Below are 18,663 nucleotides of genomic sequence, written 5' to 3' on the forward strand. Positions count from 1 at the left end.
ACATCAAACTTATTTACATCTCGTGCGCTTTTGAATCCCTTACTACGCTCAAGATTCTAAATTAGATTATAGAATCTTTCGCTTGCACGGGACTCAAAATAAGCACTCGAAGAAATATCAAACTTTGATCTCTTGTTGTACAAATAACTATTAACTGTTTGGCTGTTGAGACCGATTACCTTAGTCTTAGAAGAAAATTTTACTTTTATGCTCTAGAGCATAAAATGCGATTTTATGTCGTCTACGCACGACATAAAGGTGCACTTTACATTTCAAAAAGAAGTTTTCACTTCAAAAAGTCGATGTTCGCCGGCGTGACGTTCATTTCGTTTCTCATTTTATCATGGAAATTGGCAGGTGTCGACGGCAACAGTAAGCTGCAGTTGAAATCCGAACGTCACCCTTTGAACGCCACGCCTATAGGCCCCGTGCATGAACTATAGGGGGCAGCATAGGAGACGTCAGATTTTTGGCGCGAGGCGTAAATGTGTCGTTTATGCTTCCGATGTAGCTCACAAGATGGCAGAACCTACTATGCACAAGGAAACGTACCGACTAGAACGGTAGATGGTAGCACTTGCTTTGGCAATGTACACGCTTCAATGCATATGTTTCCGATTTAGGCCACAAGATGGCAGACCCTCCAACGCGCACGGTCCCGACGGCGCGTCAGTTGACGTCTTGGCGGCCAAAGGACCAATGCGGTGTCAGTAAGTGTGTATAAAAGTGACCTCACCAATAGGTAGGGTCCCTTGGCGGCCCAGTCGCGGCTGGAGCCCGAGCCGTAGTCCTTGCCCACGATGGCGATCAGGGGCACCTTCTCTTGCGCGTATCTGTCAAATTAAATACTAATTTATAGTACGTTTTTTTAGCATTAGAAAAAGGTAAACAATCTTGATGTGATTGAAAAGCACGTTTTATTAAGTCACGGCAAATATGTAACAATTATGAATCTAGTACGATCATTTATATTCTTCTGCTTTCATAAGTAATAAGTAGTTACTGATTTTTTAAAAGCGTTTTTCAATGGGGTTGGCAACTGTCAAAGGTTTGCATAGATGGCGCCATCATAGCTTGCCCCTTTTTCTATGAGATTTGGCTTAAAAGGCTGGCATTCAGTGTATTAAAAAAACAAAAATTTGACACAATTATAGGGATTGACAGGGCAAGCTATGATGGCGCCATCTGCTAAAAACTTCCACCGGCCAACCCCATTAAAAGACACGTCAAGATCGCTTACCTTCTTTCTAATGCTAAAACAACAAACTATAGGTAAATGTAGGTAATGTAAAAAATATAATCGGAGGTCTGACAGACCTCGCCCGCGATGGCGGCAAAACTGGACTCCTTGAAGAAGTGGCCAGACACAGCCCTGGATATCAGTGGAGAAATTGTGGGAAGGCCTTTGCCCAGCAGTACTGACTGGCTCCATATCATAGAGTAACATAAGTAAAGAAATAGTGATAACTCCACACATCAGTTCTCTTACCAAAACGCGAGTTATTTCGTATTCGACATCTAACGTCAAGTAGTGGAATTTAGCGTACTGCTAGTAGACAATAGATGTCGCGGCGAACGAAAATTATGCTCAACAATTTTCAGCGAATATTATAACCGGATTAACTGGAACTTTATTCTCAACTCTTTTTGCTTATAATATTAGTTGTAAATTGTTTTAGTAGTACATTTTTCGTCAATAGCGACACTTGTGACATCTGGTGTCCAGTAGGGGTACTGATAATTCCACTACTTGACGTTAGATGTCGACTACGAAATAACGCGCGTTTTGGCAGGCGTGGCTCACTCCGCGATTTCGTCGCTTTGCAACAGGTAGGTACAAGTACATCCGTCCCACACTAATTTTGATGGCTAGCCATAAGCCGCGCGTGGCGCTGTCGCCACCTAGCGGTCATATCTGTCCTAATCGTAACAGACGCATTTTGTTAGAGAGTGAATCTTCTGTACCTAGTACTATTATTTATTTTGTGCTTTTCAATCAATCAATCAATCAATCAATCAATTTATTTAATTCAGACCATGTCCATAGTGTTAGTATACATTCCCTTAATATTATGTTAGTACTTAAACCTATACAAAATTATAACAAAATTAATAAATTATAACAACTTATATACTAAGCCTCTGGAGCCCATATGTACATCGTCCCAGTGTTTCCAGAAGGCGCAAGCAGGTGACTCTAACACTAGGCGCAAGAGGCTGTTGGAACTGTCACGCACGCGACGCATCAGAGAGGCAGTTCTATTGCGTATTATCGCACCGAAGCTGTCAGTGTGCGCCTCCGCGAACATTCCGGACGCGCTGCAAAAACGAGGCAGTCCCAACAGCATCCTGAACCCATTGTTGTACTGGACGCGCAGGGCATTGAGGGCTCTTTTAGTATAATTTGTCCACAGGCTGCACGTGTAAAGGGTCTGGCAAAACGCTTTAAATAGCGTTACTTTGACATTCCCATTACACCGCGCAAACCTGCGAGACAACATATTACAACGCACCGCCAACGCCCTACGCTCCCTCTCTATATCTACGTCATCGTGGAGATTTTCGGTCACCCAGTGTCCGAGATACTTAAAGCGCGTCACCCTTTTAAGAGCGACACCACACAAGCTGACAGGTGGTAGTTCGTCAAAAGCCTTGTTACCTGCTTTAAAAACTAACAGTTCGCTTTTACTTGTGTTGTACCTCAGACCATGAGCGACCGCATAATCTTCACACACCTTTAAGAGTTTCACTAGCGCACTGACTGATGGACACAGCAGCACCATATCATCTGCGTAGCTAATGTTGTTCACCGTGGTGCCACCTATGGAACATCCGATCTTCGTGCCGCTGAGTCCAGCAATCAGCTTATCCATGTACAGATTGAATAAGCGCGGTGAGGTGAGTCCACCCTGCCTCACCCCGCACTCCAACCTGTACACGTCCGAGTGCGCGCCCGCCCATCTCACCTGGTTGGTTTGATGCCCGTACCAGTACCGAAACAGGTTAATCACCTCCCTCGGAGTGCTCGTGCCCTTTTCCATCTTATCCCATAGTATGTCATATGACACCGTATCGAACGCCTTCGACAGGTCCAAAAAGCAGGCAACTACGGGAGTTTTTCCTTCAACATAGTACTTAACGGTATGCTTGAAACAAAGAATGGCGCTCTCTGTTGACAGACCCGGTTTGAAACCAAACTGCGCGTCATGAGTTTGAATGTGCTTCGCCAGTAAGTTATCAAGCAGACCGTCAAGCACCTTGGCCACCGTAGTTGCCAGTGATATTGGTCTATAATTGGAACTATCGGAGGCGTTCCCAGTTTTGTTTTTTGATATTGGGACAACTATCGTTTTCATGAGATCCTCCGGAAGATGACAATGGCTGATACACAAGTTAAATAACAGTTTGAGCACTCGAGGTAAGTGAACACCCGCATGTACCAGGTGCTCTATACTGAGCCCGTCATGCCCCGGGGACTTCCCTCTGGTCATGGACTTAATGATGTGGTCAACCTCCTTATAAGAAAATCTTACTTGTACATCGGCGTGACGACCATCAGTAGAGAACACCTGAGCCATCCGTTCAGGGACCTGCTTTACAGTCTTGAAGGAAGCTCTGAACAGATTAGCGATGTCAACCGGTTCACAGAAGCCGTCAACCGCGGCAGGGACACCCGCTTTGGGATTTAATTTATTCGTGTGCTTCCAAAACTTTGCAAAGTCTTTGGCTTGGTGGTGAGTAGCTAATATGTCCATTTTAATTTGAGTCTGATTGTCCTGACACCACTTCAGCCTATCCTTGAATATTCTCCGAGAAGAACACATGTCTTCATAAAACGGCCCTGCCCTTGGTTTCCCAAACAGATGCCACTGCCGAAAGTACATCCTTGCACGCTCATGAGCTTCCCTCACGTACTTATTCCAACCGACAACCTGCTTGCGCTTACATTTCTTGTTCCTACGACTCAGTTTTGAGGCTATCTGTAAACAATTAATAATATCAGAGTATAACTTATCTAATACAATTTTATGGGAAATGTCATTACAAAACTTATTACTACAATTAATACATTCGCTAGGAAAGTCAATTTCTTTCAACTTTTCATTACATATTTTATTATACATATTTATTTGGTCACAATCTCTCTCGCCCCATACATAATCATTATAATTATTATTGCACACTGGTATAGCTATATTTACATTATTTATAGACATTTTAGTTTTAATAAAGACAGGAAAATGATCGGACCAGTAAATGTCGTAATTTACACCTACATTTGTAACAGTCAGCCAAGCTGCTTCAGTGACAAGGCAGTGATCCAGCCACCTCCTACAACCGTGGGCTTCACTCACATAGGTATACGTACCTGAATCACTGCCCAGCCACTCCAAGTCAGCGCAGCGCCACTCCTGTTCTGTACAAAAAGCATAAAGTTCCGAGTAAAATGGTTCACCCGGATGTGCATTAAAATCTCCGAGGATAAAAACACAGTCCGCATTCAATGACTCGATAATCGCACTGACTTCACTAATGCACTCAGTAAACTCGGGCAGGTTTGATGACTCATCCGTAGGCATATATACCGAGAATATTAACAACGAACGCTCGCCGATTTTACCACTGATAGCCGCCACGCGCACACTACTGCACTCAATCACCTTAACCGACGTAAACAATCCCTTCTTGTACATCAGAGATACGCCACCAAAAGGTCTTCCTCTTAAAATACCCATTGATGTATCCACGGCCGATTTACTCGTATATTCAAAGTTGTCATCAATGCTCCCGATATAATTCACGTCGTGGGGCAAGAGCCATGTCTCCTGCAGGGCTATGACGTCTGCAGACTTACATAACTCTCTAACCCCATCTACTGACCTGGTCACGGACTTACAATTAAAGGTAACTAATGTCAATTCTGCTAAAGATCTGTCCTCCATAAAATATATTATGTTAGTTACTTTATTTCGTTACTATTAGTCTTTCTACTTTTAAAATCAACAAACTTACGGAATATTATTCCGTCTGGCCATAAGTCTCTATTCATAAAAACTGCGAATTTATGCCGCGGAATAAGTACTTTGTATGAGTCATGCGGCCTCTGCCTTTGTGCGACTATTTTCTGTAGATCGACGCGAACTTGGGTTTTTTCAAAAATGTACTGGCAAATATCCGTTATTGATGCGTCCTTGTCAACATTATCTATATAAAGCGGGATCTTAGTATCCGCTGCTTTAAATGAATTACGCGGGTGCGTTACCGCCTTGCCTGTCATTCCTATAAATCTGTTTCTCAACCTATTTCTTTGCATTACTGTCCATTCGCTATCCGGCTCGCTCAATTTCCATTCACCTCCCGCCGCTACTAATCCTGCATAGGTTTGTTTACATTCCGCTGCATTAACCTGAGCGGTCCTCGGCGATGATCGCTGCGCAGGCGCGTCGACCTTGTTCACGACCGTATTAGTAGTCGGTACGCTCCCGCGTTTCCCACGTAGGCCCTCTCCCTCACACTCGGGCGCAATTGTTTTCGCAACCGGTGAGCTAGGAAGCGTGTTGGTAGCCGAGTTCGACACCGCGCTTACGGTATCGAATCTATCGCACTCGCTGCTGCATAGACGTTCGGTTTCGGGCGCATTCGGAGATTGTACCGAGTTAACTGTCTGTCTCTCGCAAGTTATCGGTGCGGTACTAATGGCTGAAGGAGATGGCAAATTACTTTGTTCTTGTGACACATTTGATTTTAACGGCTTTGACGTTATTGACTCATCAACATCAGCTGTTTCTTTGTTTGATAAATCTAAGATTCCTGACGGGCCGCTATCCTGTGTATCTAAAACAAAACTCAACCGATTTGTATAGTTACCACGTCGATTTTTATTTACAAATTGAGCACTGTAATCGTAGTTATTTAACAACGAAGATTCTCTTAAATGCAGAAATTCCTTTTTTAAAGACTCACATTCCATCTTTGTTGCATACTCTCTCCTGATTGTGTCAATCTCTTTTTGTAGAATAATAACATCTTTTAGCAATCTAGTACAGTCGACGTGATCAAAAGTTACAGGTGGAAGTCTCTGCAGGTCTCTCGCGACAAAAATAGGCATCTGTTCTGGGTGTAGACGTCTAATAAGGCTAACCATATCCTGGATATTCCCATTTAACTTTTGCTTTCTCCGCACTATGTTCCGGTCATCTGTTTTGATGGAGTCAAACAGCAGCTTTTTTGCTTTGACTACTTCCTCCTCCGAGAACGCAGTGGAACACAAATTGACAATACTGTCGTCCTTCATCACCTCAACTTTGTTCTGGATAAACGCCAGAAGCTCGTTTATCACTACATTACAATTACTGCACTTCAACACGTTAGAGGTCATTGTCCTCTCTTAACCCGACTCGAGCGGCGCATAAGCACGTACGATCGCTTTGGCGCGTAGCACAAGACTGCTTTTGGTAAGAAAACTGATGTACGGAGTTACCACTCTTTCTTCACTTATAATATTAGGTTCTATGCTCCAAATAATAATAATTAGGTAGGTAAATATTACGTAGACACTTGTAACGTGTCAGTCTGTATGTCCGTCTGTCTCACCTGTCAGCTGCGTCGAAGATGTCCATGAGGTCCCCGCTGGGGTGGTGAGTGGTCCTCGGTCTGTCCGTCTGTCAGTCTCTCTGTCTGTCTGTCTGTCTGTCTCTCTCTCTGTCTGTCCGTCTGCCTGTCTGTCTGTCTCACCTGTCAGCCGCGTCGAAGATGTCCATGAGATCCCCGCTGGGGTGGTGAGTGGTCCTCGGTCTGTCCGTCTGTCAGTCTCTCTGTCTGTCTGTCTGTCTCTCTGTCTGTCCGTCTGCCTGTCTGTCTGTCTCACCTGTCATCCGCGCCGAAGATGTCCATGAGGTCCCCGCTGGGGTGGTGAGTGGTCCTCGGTCTGTCCGTCTGTCAGTCTCTCTGTCTGTCTGTCTGTCTGTCTCTCTGTCTGTCCGTCTGCCTGTCTGTCTGTCTCACCTGTCAGCTGCGTCGAAGATGTCCATGAGGTCCCCGCTGGGGTGGTGAGTGGTCCTCGGTCTGTCCGTCTGTCAGTCTCTCTGTCTGTCTGTCTGTCTCTCTGTCTGTCCGTCTGCCTGCCTGTCTGTCTGTCTCACCTGTCAGCCGCGCCGAAGATGTCCATGAGGTCCCCGCTGGGGTGGTGAGTGGTCCTCGGTCTATCCGTCCTTCAGTCTCTCTGTCTGTCTGTCTGTCTGTCTGTCTCACCTGTCAGCCGCGTCGAAGATGTCCATGAGGTCCCCGCTGGGGTGGTGAGTGGTCCTGGGTCTGTCCGTCTTAGGGTGGTTCACGTTTGTATGGGAAAAATTCAAACTCTAGTTAGAAGAAGCGGCACCCCCTCATTTTGTTACACTTGTTATGTTGACAAAATACGCCAAGTTTTGTAATCTTATCTCAACTACAAGGGGGTGCTACAACACTTCGAAATTTTTCAAAGTTGTATGAAATCCAAAAAAAAAAAGTATTTATTATTCAGAATTTTATTTAAGTATCTGGTTTCACACTAGAAAAACATTTTTATTTCTATCTTTTATAATTTTTCAAAAGTAAGATGTTTAATTTTTTTTTAGATTTTTATGTAAGTAGTGGTTTTCACATTATTTGAAAGTGTGATTTAAAAGTTATTAAGTAAAAAAATATTTTTATTTCTAGTTTTTATGATTTTTTTAGGTGACATTAAAAAAATCTTACTTTTGAAAAATTATAAAAAATAGAAATAAAAATGTTTTTCTACTTAAAAACTTATAAATCACATGTGCAAATAGTGTGAAACCAGATACTTAAATAAAATTCTGAATAATAAATACTTTTTTTTTTGGATTTCATACAACTTTGAAAAATTTCAAAGTGTTGTAGCACCCCCTTGTGATTGAGATAAAATTACGAAACTTGGTGTATTTTATCAGCATAATAAGTGTAACAAAATAAGGGGGTGCCCCGTAGGAAAATAAAAAAAAATGTTTTTTGAACCACCCTAGTCCGTCTGTTTGTCTGTCTGTCCGTCTGTCTGTCTGTCTAACCTGTCAGCCGCGTCGAAGATGTCCATGAGGTCCCCGCTGGGGTGGTGAGTGGTCCTCGGTCTGTCCGTCTGTCAGTCTCTCTGTCTGTCTGTCTGTCTGTCTGTCTGTCTCACCTGTCAGCCGCGTCGAAGATGTCCATGAGGTCCCCGCTGGGGTGGTGAGTGGTCCTGGGTCTGTCCGTCTGTTTGTCTGTCTGTCCGTCTGTCTGTCTGTCTCACCTGTCAGCCGCGTCGAAGATGTCCATGAGGTCCCCGCTGGGGTGGTGAGTGGTCCTCGGTCTGTCCGTCTGTCAGTCTCTCTGTCTGTCTGTCTGTCTGTCTCTCTGTCTGTCCGTCTGCCTGTCTGTCTGTCTCACCTGTCAGCCGCGTCGAAGATGTCCATGAGGTCCCCGCTGGGGTGGTGAGTGGTCCTGGGTCTGTCCGTCTGTTTGTCTGTCTGTCCGTATGTCTGTCTGTCTCACCTGTCAGCCGCGTCGAAGATGTCCATGAGGTCCCCGCTGGGGTGGTGAGTGGTCCTCGGTCTGTCCGTCTGTCAGTCTCTCTGTCTGTCTGTCTGTCTCTCTGTCTGTCTGTCTGTCTCTCTGTCTGTCCGTCTGCCTGTCTGTCTGTCTCACCTGTCAGCCGCGTCGAAGATGTCCATGAGGTCCCCGCTGGGGTGGTGAGTGGTCCTGGGTCCGGGCGCGGGCGCCATCTTGTTCACGATCCGAATGTTCGCGAACGTTCCGCGCGACATGATGGCGTCGTTGCCTCGGCGAGAACCATATGAGTTGAACTCGCGGGGGGTTAGCCTGTTCACAAAATAATGTTTATTAATATAACAAAACACAAATGATACGACTTTTATTTCTGACTGTACATTATCTCCTTGTCTATCAAGTATAGGGTTACTAGATATCAGTAATTTTGGCCGTTTGTAAGGAATGCGGCCGGAATACGAAAATGTCAGGAATTTCAGTGAATGAACAGACTTTTCTAATTTGCATAATGTACCTAAAAAGGTAGCTGTACCTTTTTAGGTAAATACATTATTCAAATTTACTTACATAAATCCAAAACAAATCAAATTTAAACAATGTATCAAGCATACATAGATAGACGCTTACGGTTAGCCCCCCTCCCCCCGTTACCGTTATGAGCGTCAGGAAAAATATTAGCTAGGGATGTACCGACTAGTCGGGAACGCCGACTATCCGGCCTAATTTGTAGTCGGCGATTAGTCGGCGACTAGTCGGCAAAAATGGCCGATTAGTCGGCACTTTATAAAGTGACAGAAAACAGGGCTAAAAGAAATAAACAGCAAATATTTTCCATAAGCTTTTCACCTATTTTACCCAAATTCCTATTTAGGGTGCTTACGAAAATTCTTGTTCGAATTATTGACCGTGTGGTCGCTTTCTTGTCCGGTTGTCGTATGAAATATAGTATTAGGATTTTTGTTTACAGCGTTACTATTTATAATATGATGAATAGCGCGACGAAAGGGGTAAAACGATTGTTTTTTAAGTGCATCTGAACCGAACTTAGGGAATACTAATGATCTGGCCGACTAGCCGACTAGTCGGCCGACTAATCGGCCATCCGAGCGCCGATTAGTCGGCTAGTCGGCCAAATCAATAGTCGGTACATCACTAATATTAGCTAATCAGGAATTTTGTCAGGAAATCCCAAATTTGGATCTGGTAACCCTGATCAAGTACCTTTCTAATGACTAAACTCGATGTTTATGTTTTTCCATCGAGGAGTTCGTTTGGCTTCCTTCTGACTGCATCAGATCAGCTCCAAGTAAGCATATTATTGTATTGTCATCGGAAATACGGAAGTACGCCAAACTTAAACTTAAGCAGACACCAAAGTGACCAAAGTGGTTAATAAAAATTGACAAGATTTGGAGCACACATATACGAGTACATATGTATGTATATTTACGCGGTAAAGCTAAAAACATAATTTAATAATACATCCGTCTAAGTCTCGATCTCCCAACGTCCCTTTTAAATGACTCTGCGACTTGGACGGATATGCAGGGTGGCCCATTTAGATCGGTCAGTATGGGAAAATTTGAAACTATAAGACATACGACGATTTCTTCTTTGTAACCATGTCATCGATTTTAGTAACAAGAAAAACTGCATTCATACATTTAAAAAAAATGTTCACTCAACCGGGAATCGAACCCGGACGTTTTGAAAAATAAAACCAACACTATTTCTGATTAAATATCGATTGTTTAGGTCTTAAGCAGTAAATATTACTGTGAAACATGATGTCTGAAATGAATAAAATGCATTGTTTTCATATCCTTTAATTTATTTTAGTAAGTTTTCGAAATGACCAGTGACCACCATTTTTTTTCAATACATTTTACATACATTTTGTTTTAATGTATGAATGCATTTTTTCTTATTAGGTACTAAAATCGATGACATATATGGTTCCGAAGAAGAGATCGTCATATGTCTTAAAGTTTCAGATTTTCCCATACTGACCGATCGAAATGGGCCATCCTGTATACATCCCTGGTAGTACATACCCTCGGCCAGCGAGGTAGCGCGCCGCGGGGGAGTTCCGCGCAATAGCTCCGGCGGGCGAGATGTGGTCGGTGGTGACCGAGTCACCGAGCAGCAGCAGGCAGCGGGCGTTCTCAATGTCACTAATGGTGCCCAGCTCCTTTGAGATAAGATAAGGTATTAAGTAAATATTTATTTATCAATCAATCAATCAAAGCATTTATTTTCAGGCTACTAAGGCCCATAGATAAAAAAAATAAAAAAAATAACATGTAAAATTGTACAAATTTTACATGTCAATTCAATGTGGATTATGCATGCAAGTATCACAGTATGCATGTCAGTTCTTTACTAGGTTTAATAGCAGTACCTTGGTCATCCCGTCGAAGAAAGGGGGTCTCTTGATGTAAGTCGAGTTGGGGTCCCAGCCGTATAGCTTGCCCTTCGGCACGTCCAGGGCCTGCCAGGAAGGCGAGCCCAGCTCGATCTTCTCATACACCTGGAGGGCATATAGAAATATAGTAAGACAAGTATACATCAGTTTTGGTACCAAAATAGTAGTTTGTGTTACAAGGGATCAAAATGATATATTTCCGTCAAGGGCGTACATTGATTCCCGAGCGTAATGAGGGATTCAAGTGTTAACGCCCAAGACGAAATAATTTTGATACCGTGTGACACATACTGCTTTTCACATCAACTATGAGGAAAATAAAAAAATAAATAAATGAGGAAATTATCATGTATCAAAACACTATTTAAGCTAAAAAATTGTATGTAAAAATTAAAAAAATTGTGTCCTAGAACAGAAAAGTACAACTTTGATCCCTCCTAGCAGGGAAGAAATGTGCCACTTTGATCCCTCCTAGCGGGGAAGAAAAAGTCCTTTTTAGAATAGGTGATGTGAAAAGACTATTAATTTCATAGTCGACATCTAGCATCGAGTAACGGAACTATCAGTACTGCTGCTTGACAATAGATGTAGCACCGACCGGAAAGTCTAACGCTCAACAACATAAGACTTTCCGGTCGGTGCTGTACCGATAATACCGCTACTCGATGCTAGATGTCGACTATGAAAATAATAGTCTTTTTGGTACCAAAACTGATGTATGGAGTGAGCAATCTATTTATTTTTTTCTCTATGACAAGGGACAAGACATGTTATTACTGGCCTCCGAAAATGTTTCGTTTTAAACCTCGGTGGCAAACAAGCATACAGCCCGCTTATTGGTAAGGGGTCTCCGTAGCATATGGACGCCCTCACCTTCAAAGTCCGGGCAAAGATCCGCTAGATGGCGCCACTTATCAGTGCCAAAAACGTCCGCAGAGGGCGCCACTTGTTAGTTTCGGAAAGATGTGTTAGATGGCGCTGCTTGTTATATTACGCGTTCGAGAGATATCTCATTTGTGATATTACGAGCATTACTTACACATGTCTACATTGAACCGTTAAAAACTTTAAACACATTTTCAATTCCAGATTGAGTATCACCCCGCAAAAAGATAGCTAAGATAAATTTAGTCTATGTAGTGGTGAACTGCATATTTTTAGGTTAGGTTATTTTTACCTCTTTGAACATGTTGGGGATGACGTGCTTGTTTTCCACCTCCTGGATCTCGGCTCTGGTGGGCCAGATGTCGCGCAGGAACACCGAGCTACCATCGGCGCGTTTACCTGTACACAAATGAAAATGAAAATAGATAGGTAATTATTTCTTCTTCTTCCTCGCGTTGTCCCGGCATTTTGCCACAGCTCATGGGAGCCTGGGGTCCGCTTGACAACTAACCCCATGATTTGACGTAAGCTCTAGTTTTTACGCAAGCGACTGCCATCTGACCTTCCAACCCAGAGGGTAAACTAGGCCTTATTGGGATTAGTCCAGTTTCCTCACGATGTTTTCCTTCACCGAAAAGCGACTGGCAAACATCAAATGATATTTCGTACATAAGTTCCGAAAAACTCATTGGTACGAGCCTGGGTTTGAACCCGCGACCTCCGGATTGAAAGTCGCACGCTCTTACCGCTAGGCCACCAGCGCTTCATACACAAATAATTATTAAGTTTGAAAAAAGGGAGCTAGAGTTTGACCAAGAAAAACCTGCAGCGATTTTGATAGCCCACGCAGTGCAAGTGTTATTTACACGTCATAATTTCATAGAAATTTGACGTTTAAAATAACACTTGCACAGTCTGGGCCACCAAAATCGCTACCAACTTAGCTCTAAAGCTTTTTATAATGATACCATTAACCTGATTTGAAATAACACTTGCACTGCGTGGGCTATCAAAATCTCTGCAGACTTTTCTTTATATTATATTATATTATAGGACATTTTTACACAAATTGACTAAGCCCCACGGTAAGCTCAAGAAGACTTGTGTATATAATATATAAATACTTAAATACATAGAAAACAACCATAACTCAGGAACAAATATCTGTATCATCATACAAATAAATGCCCTTACCAGGATTCGAACCCGGGACCATCGGCTTCATAGGCAGGGTCACTACCCACTAGGCCAGACCGGTCGTTTCTTGGTCTAACTCTAGTATCATCAGTATCATCACCCACACTGTTAACTGACAGTTCGTAAACCTTACATTACCATTATAAAAGGCATAAGGTCTGCCGATGTACAGTTAAGAGTGTCGCTGTTTGTACCCCAACCGGAGATCGCTAGCCGGATCGTACAGTCGTCTTCAGATATATCGGAGCGGCCAAGCAGCTCACAAATATCCGAACAAGGCGCTAGAGAGCGTGTTCAGATATTTTTACCACCTCGGCCGCTCCGATCTATCTGATGGCGGCTGTACCAATGAATTTTTTGGAACTTAAGTATGTGCGAGAAATGTTATCCAGTTGAGTTTCTAAATCGATGTCACAGCCAAAACGTAGGTTATGGCCCAGGGGCCCATGGTTCTCGTTCGGTATTAGGCTAATATTATCCACAAACTGTCAAATCTGTATAGGTTTCCATGACATCACACTAATAATATTAGCCTCATATTATTCGAGAAATGGCAAGAGCACTTATGAAAAGGATGCTACATGGCAATACATCGAAGTCGAAACAGGTCGCTGAGTTTACTTCGGTTACGGTCCCTGTAATTTGATTTACGACATACTGATTTGGGGTAAAGCAGCATATACAGAAACCGCTTCGTTCTTCAAAATGGATGAATGCTTCGTGTTAAATATAGTTTATTACGGTTACTTCCATACTATTATGTCCTATGACTATGGCATTCTGATCTGGGGTAAAACACTACAGTTTCTTAGCCTCTTTAAGTAGGTAAATATTTTCTTACCCAGTGGTTGAGTTTCAAAGTCGATATCGACAGTTCCCGCCAAAGCGTAGGCGATGACCAATAGGGGAGAGGCGAGATAGTTGGCGCGCGTGTTGGGATGGATGCGGCCTTCGAAGTTGCGGTTGCCGGAGAGGACGCCGCAGCACACCAGCTCGTTCTGTCGGAAAGAGACAGGTATTAAATACTATAGTGTGAACTTGACTTGATGGAAAAAAAAATTACCTAGAAAGCAGCTACTGCACAAGAACAAAATACTGTTTATAAATTTATGTACGTATATTTAAATAATAAAATGTGTAAGTTTGTACGTTTGTACTCTTTTAAGGATGACTCACGCTAGACCGGGCCGGAGCTACCAGCGCTTCGTTTTCTATGGAAAGAACCACGTGATCACCGATCGACCTTCATAGAAAATGACATGTCGGACCCCTCGGCCCGGGTTCGACCCGGTCTAGCGTGAGTCATCCTTTACACATAAATGTGCATTCGCAGATCGAATACAGATAATTTAAATCTACCACCACTGGCGCCTAATAATCTATCAAACAGCACAGAATAGGAGCCGCGCGACAGCGGGGCTCCGTCGACATCGCTAACGTAAAAATAAACGAGTAGGCATTTTGCGTTCGACCGTTCGCGATGTAGACTAAAAGTGATAGTCTGTTCGAAAAAAAGAAGAGTCGTGAAATGTATTGGGCCCCATATGGCCCCATACATTTCACGTCTCTTCTCTTTCCGCACAGACTTAATAGGCAAAATATTACACTAGTCATTTTGCGTTCAAGACCATCCGCGAATAACCCATAATATTACCTTCTCAATTGTGTTGGCGATGTTATCATCGATGGGTCCAGAGTTGCCGATACAGGTCATACAACCGTAGCCGACGATGTCAAAACCTAACTTTTCTAGGTACGGGACCACTCCAGATTCCTGAAATCAAAGATATCGTGAGTTGTTAAGACTTGGATTTGTCCTAAAAAAACTTGAGCTGAGGGCCATATTGCGCGTCAGAAGCGGCCCGGGGGGGGGGTCGGATATCTGCTTGGTGCTGTTAGGGCTGAACCCCTGGAGCCTGGCTCCCGCGGGCCGGACGCTTTGGGTGTCGGCGGGCCGGATTGGAACGCGTCGCGAGCCGGGGTTTGGGGAGCCCTGGCCTAGATGTTGTTGCCCTGCATACGAAGCAGGTCCCAAGTTCTAATCCCCGTAAGAACATGTATACAATACTTACAATACAAATACTCTTTATTGCATACCTCAATAAAAAACAAAACAGAAAGAAAACAACAACAGCAACTACAAATGTATTTGAGTGTTTATCAGTAATATTTGTATTTGTTTCTGAGTTATGGATGCTATCTAAGTAATTGTGACGTCCCACGGGTAAAGGTACCTTATGGCGGTTGGCGCTTACGCTATTATTAACGCCGCTCCAATATTATTGCGGCGCTACGCGACGTAAGCACCAGCCGCCATAAGGTACCTTTTGCAGTGGAACGTCACAATTATTTATCTACTTACTTAAAAGTATTTTATCCTATCACTACACCTCATAAAACAAAGTCCCGCGCCGCGTCTGTCTGTATATATGTATGTTCGTGATAAACTTAGAAACTACTGAACGGATTTTCATGCGATGTTCATCTATCTATTCAAAGGTGTATGTGAAGTCCCCAATCCACATTGGGCTAGTGGGGACTATAGCCCAAGCCCTCTCGCGCATGAGAGGCCTGTGCCCAGCAGTGGGACGTAAGGCTGAATTATTATTTCAACTATCAATATAGTGATTCTTGGGGAAGGTTTCTGTGTAAAATTTGTTAAGTTTCTACCCGTGCGATGCCGGGGCGGGTCGCTATATACTCTGTATCTTTAGGTATTTAAGTAAAAGCAAAAAGAATAGATAGTATAGAGGGGTCCTGTCATTGTAAATTTTGTAGTCACAGTAAATTTACTGCCATCTATCGACACACGACGAAAACTCAAAATGAAAACGTATAAAGTTATCAAAAAATGTATATAAAATTTTATTATTTTTATATCATTTTGATCCATGTTCATTCACTGATATATATGTGTAAAAATTGTTTAATATGAAACGGTGTCGTCACGCCATCTAGCCGAGGATAGGCTAAAGGTGTGTGCGCCATCTATTCGAGAATGACTTTGACTTGAATTCCGAGGCACGTTTTTTCCTTAGACTTTATTCGTCTTATACGAAGTTACATATGTCTTTGGTAAAAGTAAACAAAATCTACCCTTAAATGGCTCCTTAAGCCAGTTGAGGGTAGATGAAAACATTACATGATCAAATAATGTAGGTTAAAGTCAGGCCGTTCAGTGACAGATCCAGGTGGTTTTGTATCTGGTTGGTTAACCAATAAATGTTATAACTACCCGATAATGTACAAATTGTTTGTTTACTTTTATTTAAATACTTAAAGATACAGACTATAGTTTAAGATATGTTAAAAACAGAGCTTATGAATTTTATCCTCCTAAGGCCCAATGTCCTACCGAAAGTACTTATTCAGTTCGACGAAATTTAAATCATATTCAATTGGAACAGAGTCGCATTTGTTTTGTTTCGTTCAATTTTCAAACAAAACCAAAATCAACTCTATTCCCTGCTCTGAAGGTTCAAATTTCTGTGGAAAATTATGGGTTTTTAGGAGCCTGGGTTTTAGGAGCCTTAGGGGGTTAACTTACCTTGAGATAATACGTGACTACTCCAGAGCCAGGGGACAGGGAAGTCTTGATGTAAGGCAATACGCTCAGGCCATTCTCCACAGCTTTCTTCGCGAGCATACCTAACACAAGAAGAAAACTTGAAAAAAGTGAGGATTGTCATTTTGTAAATGGTTTAATTTTAAACTACTACGAATAGGGAGTATTACTGCAATGATCTGCCGCCAGAGTGCAGCACCAATTTCTTTAGTAAACCATAGAGTAACTTATACATACTACGTCTTAAACAGTTTTTGACAAGTTTCTCTGACATTGATGCATCAAGGCGGCTTGTTTACAGGTGGCCTACCGCGAAACGTGAAAATCGAAATTCCGTTATCTGCCTCTCTATCGATCGAATAAGCAAGAGTGATAGAGAGGCAGAGACCGAACTTTCGATTGTCGTGTTTCACGGTAGAAGAGGAACTTCGATTGATAGAACAAAAACGAAACATACATAGGTACCCCTATGTTCGTGTATTAATTATAGGGTGCCCTGTAAATGGGTAAACTTCTAACCACTGAGTCCGTCCGTCCGTCCGTCCGTCCGTACGTCTGTCACCAGGCTGTATCTCACGAACCGTGATAGCTAGACAGTTGAAATTTTCACAGATGATGTATTTCTGTTGCCGCTATAACAACAAATACTAAAAAGTACGGAACCCTCGGTAGGCGGGTCCGACTGCGCACTTGTCCGGTTTTTAGTATGTTCCATGGTTTTTATCAGACTGAGATCATTATCCAGTGAAAGTATGATATACACCAAGAAATGTAATCGGTGATCAGGAACCGATTTTTCTAATTCAGTCATCGATGGCGATCACATTTAACTATGGGACCAACCTCGAAATCACAAAAAAAATTTGCCTGTTTCATACATTTGGGTTGGTCCGATGTTGATATTTTCTATGAGAGAGTTATTTTTTTTTTCGCGATTTCGTGGTTGGTTTTATAGTTAAATGTGATCGCCATCGCTGACTGAATTAGAAAAATTGGTTCCTGATCACCGATTAAAAATCATCGTGGACAGTATAATGATGCAGAGAAAATTACATCAAAATAAACGTGAATATATTATGGTCATGCTTTGATTGCCGCTATGATCATGAATCCGTGATCATCCGTGTGGGATGGTATACGTGAAGCTGTATGTATGTATGTCTGTCTGTACCTGCGCCCAGCATAACGCTCGGGTTGGACGTGTTGGTGCAGGATGTGATGGCCGCTATGATCACGGATCCGTGTCGGATGGTGTACGTGTGTATGTATGTCTGTCTGTACCTGCGCCCAGCATAACGCTCGGGTTGGACGTGTTGGTGCAGGATGTGATGGCCGCTATGATCACGGATCCGTGTCGGATGGTGTACGTGTGTATGTATGTCTGTCTGTACCTGCGCCCAGCATGACGCTCGGGTTGGACGTGTTGGTGCAGGATGTGATGGCCGCTATGATCTCGGATCCGTGTCGGATGGTGTACGTGTGTATGTATGTCCGTCCGTACCTGCGCCCAGCATGACGCTCGGGTTGGACGTGTTGGTGCAGGATGTGATGGCCGCTATGATCACGGATCCGTGTCGGATGGTGTACGTGTGTATGTATGTCCGTCCGTACCTGCGCCCAGCATGACGCTCGGGTTGGACGTGTTGGTGCAGGATGTGATGGCCGCTATGATCACGGATCCGTGTCGGATGGTGTACGTGTGTATGTATGTCTGTCTGTACCTGCGCCCAGCATGACGCTCGGGTTGGACGTGTTGGTGCAGGATGTGATGGCCGCTATGATGACGGATCCGTGTCGGATCGTGTACGTGGCTCCGTCGCTGTACGTGAAGCTGGCTGACGTGTCCAGCTGCGCCGGGCTGAGGCCGTAGCCTTTGAAGCCAACCTGGAAATAAAATATTCATTTATAGGTGTTTTTTTACGCGACTGCAGAATGAGGGTTATGTTTTCGCACGTAACTATGTATAAATAAGTGTACTTAATTCATTACCAGCCATTACGTTTTCAGTATTTTAATTCAAACAATGCTTTCAGTATTATTAACTGTCGCACAG

At 43.2% G+C, this 18,663-nt stretch overlaps 1 protein-coding gene across 1 annotated transcript in view; it reads right to left on the reverse strand.

Moving 5' to 3' along the window:
* LOC134802478 (cytoplasmic aconitate hydratase-like) overlaps positions 1 to 18,663 on the reverse strand; it is a 76,066-nt gene that overhangs the window by 14,424 nt on the left and 42,979 nt on the right. Inside the window, exons 12-20 of the mRNA XM_063775157.1 lie at positions 18,332 to 18,494; positions 16,593 to 16,693; positions 14,700 to 14,819; positions 13,887 to 14,043; positions 12,141 to 12,247; positions 10,940 to 11,068; positions 10,593 to 10,729; positions 8,677 to 8,850; positions 737 to 833 (exon numbers count right to left, since the gene is read on the reverse strand). Of these exons, the coding sequence (XP_063631227.1) occupies positions 737 to 833; positions 8,677 to 8,850; positions 10,593 to 10,729; positions 10,940 to 11,068; positions 12,141 to 12,247; positions 13,887 to 14,043; positions 14,700 to 14,819; positions 16,593 to 16,693; positions 18,332 to 18,494 (1,185 nt within the window). The remainder of the gene's footprint in view (positions 1 to 736; positions 834 to 8,676; positions 8,851 to 10,592; positions 10,730 to 10,939; positions 11,069 to 12,140; positions 12,248 to 13,886; positions 14,044 to 14,699; positions 14,820 to 16,592; positions 16,694 to 18,331; positions 18,495 to 18,663) is intronic.

The sequence above is a fragment of the Cydia splendana genome, chromosome 24, assembly GCF_910591565.1.
Source record: "Cydia splendana chromosome 24, ilCydSple1.2, whole genome shotgun sequence".
Taxonomy (NCBI): Eukaryota; Metazoa; Arthropoda; class Insecta; order Lepidoptera; family Tortricidae; genus Cydia; species Cydia splendana.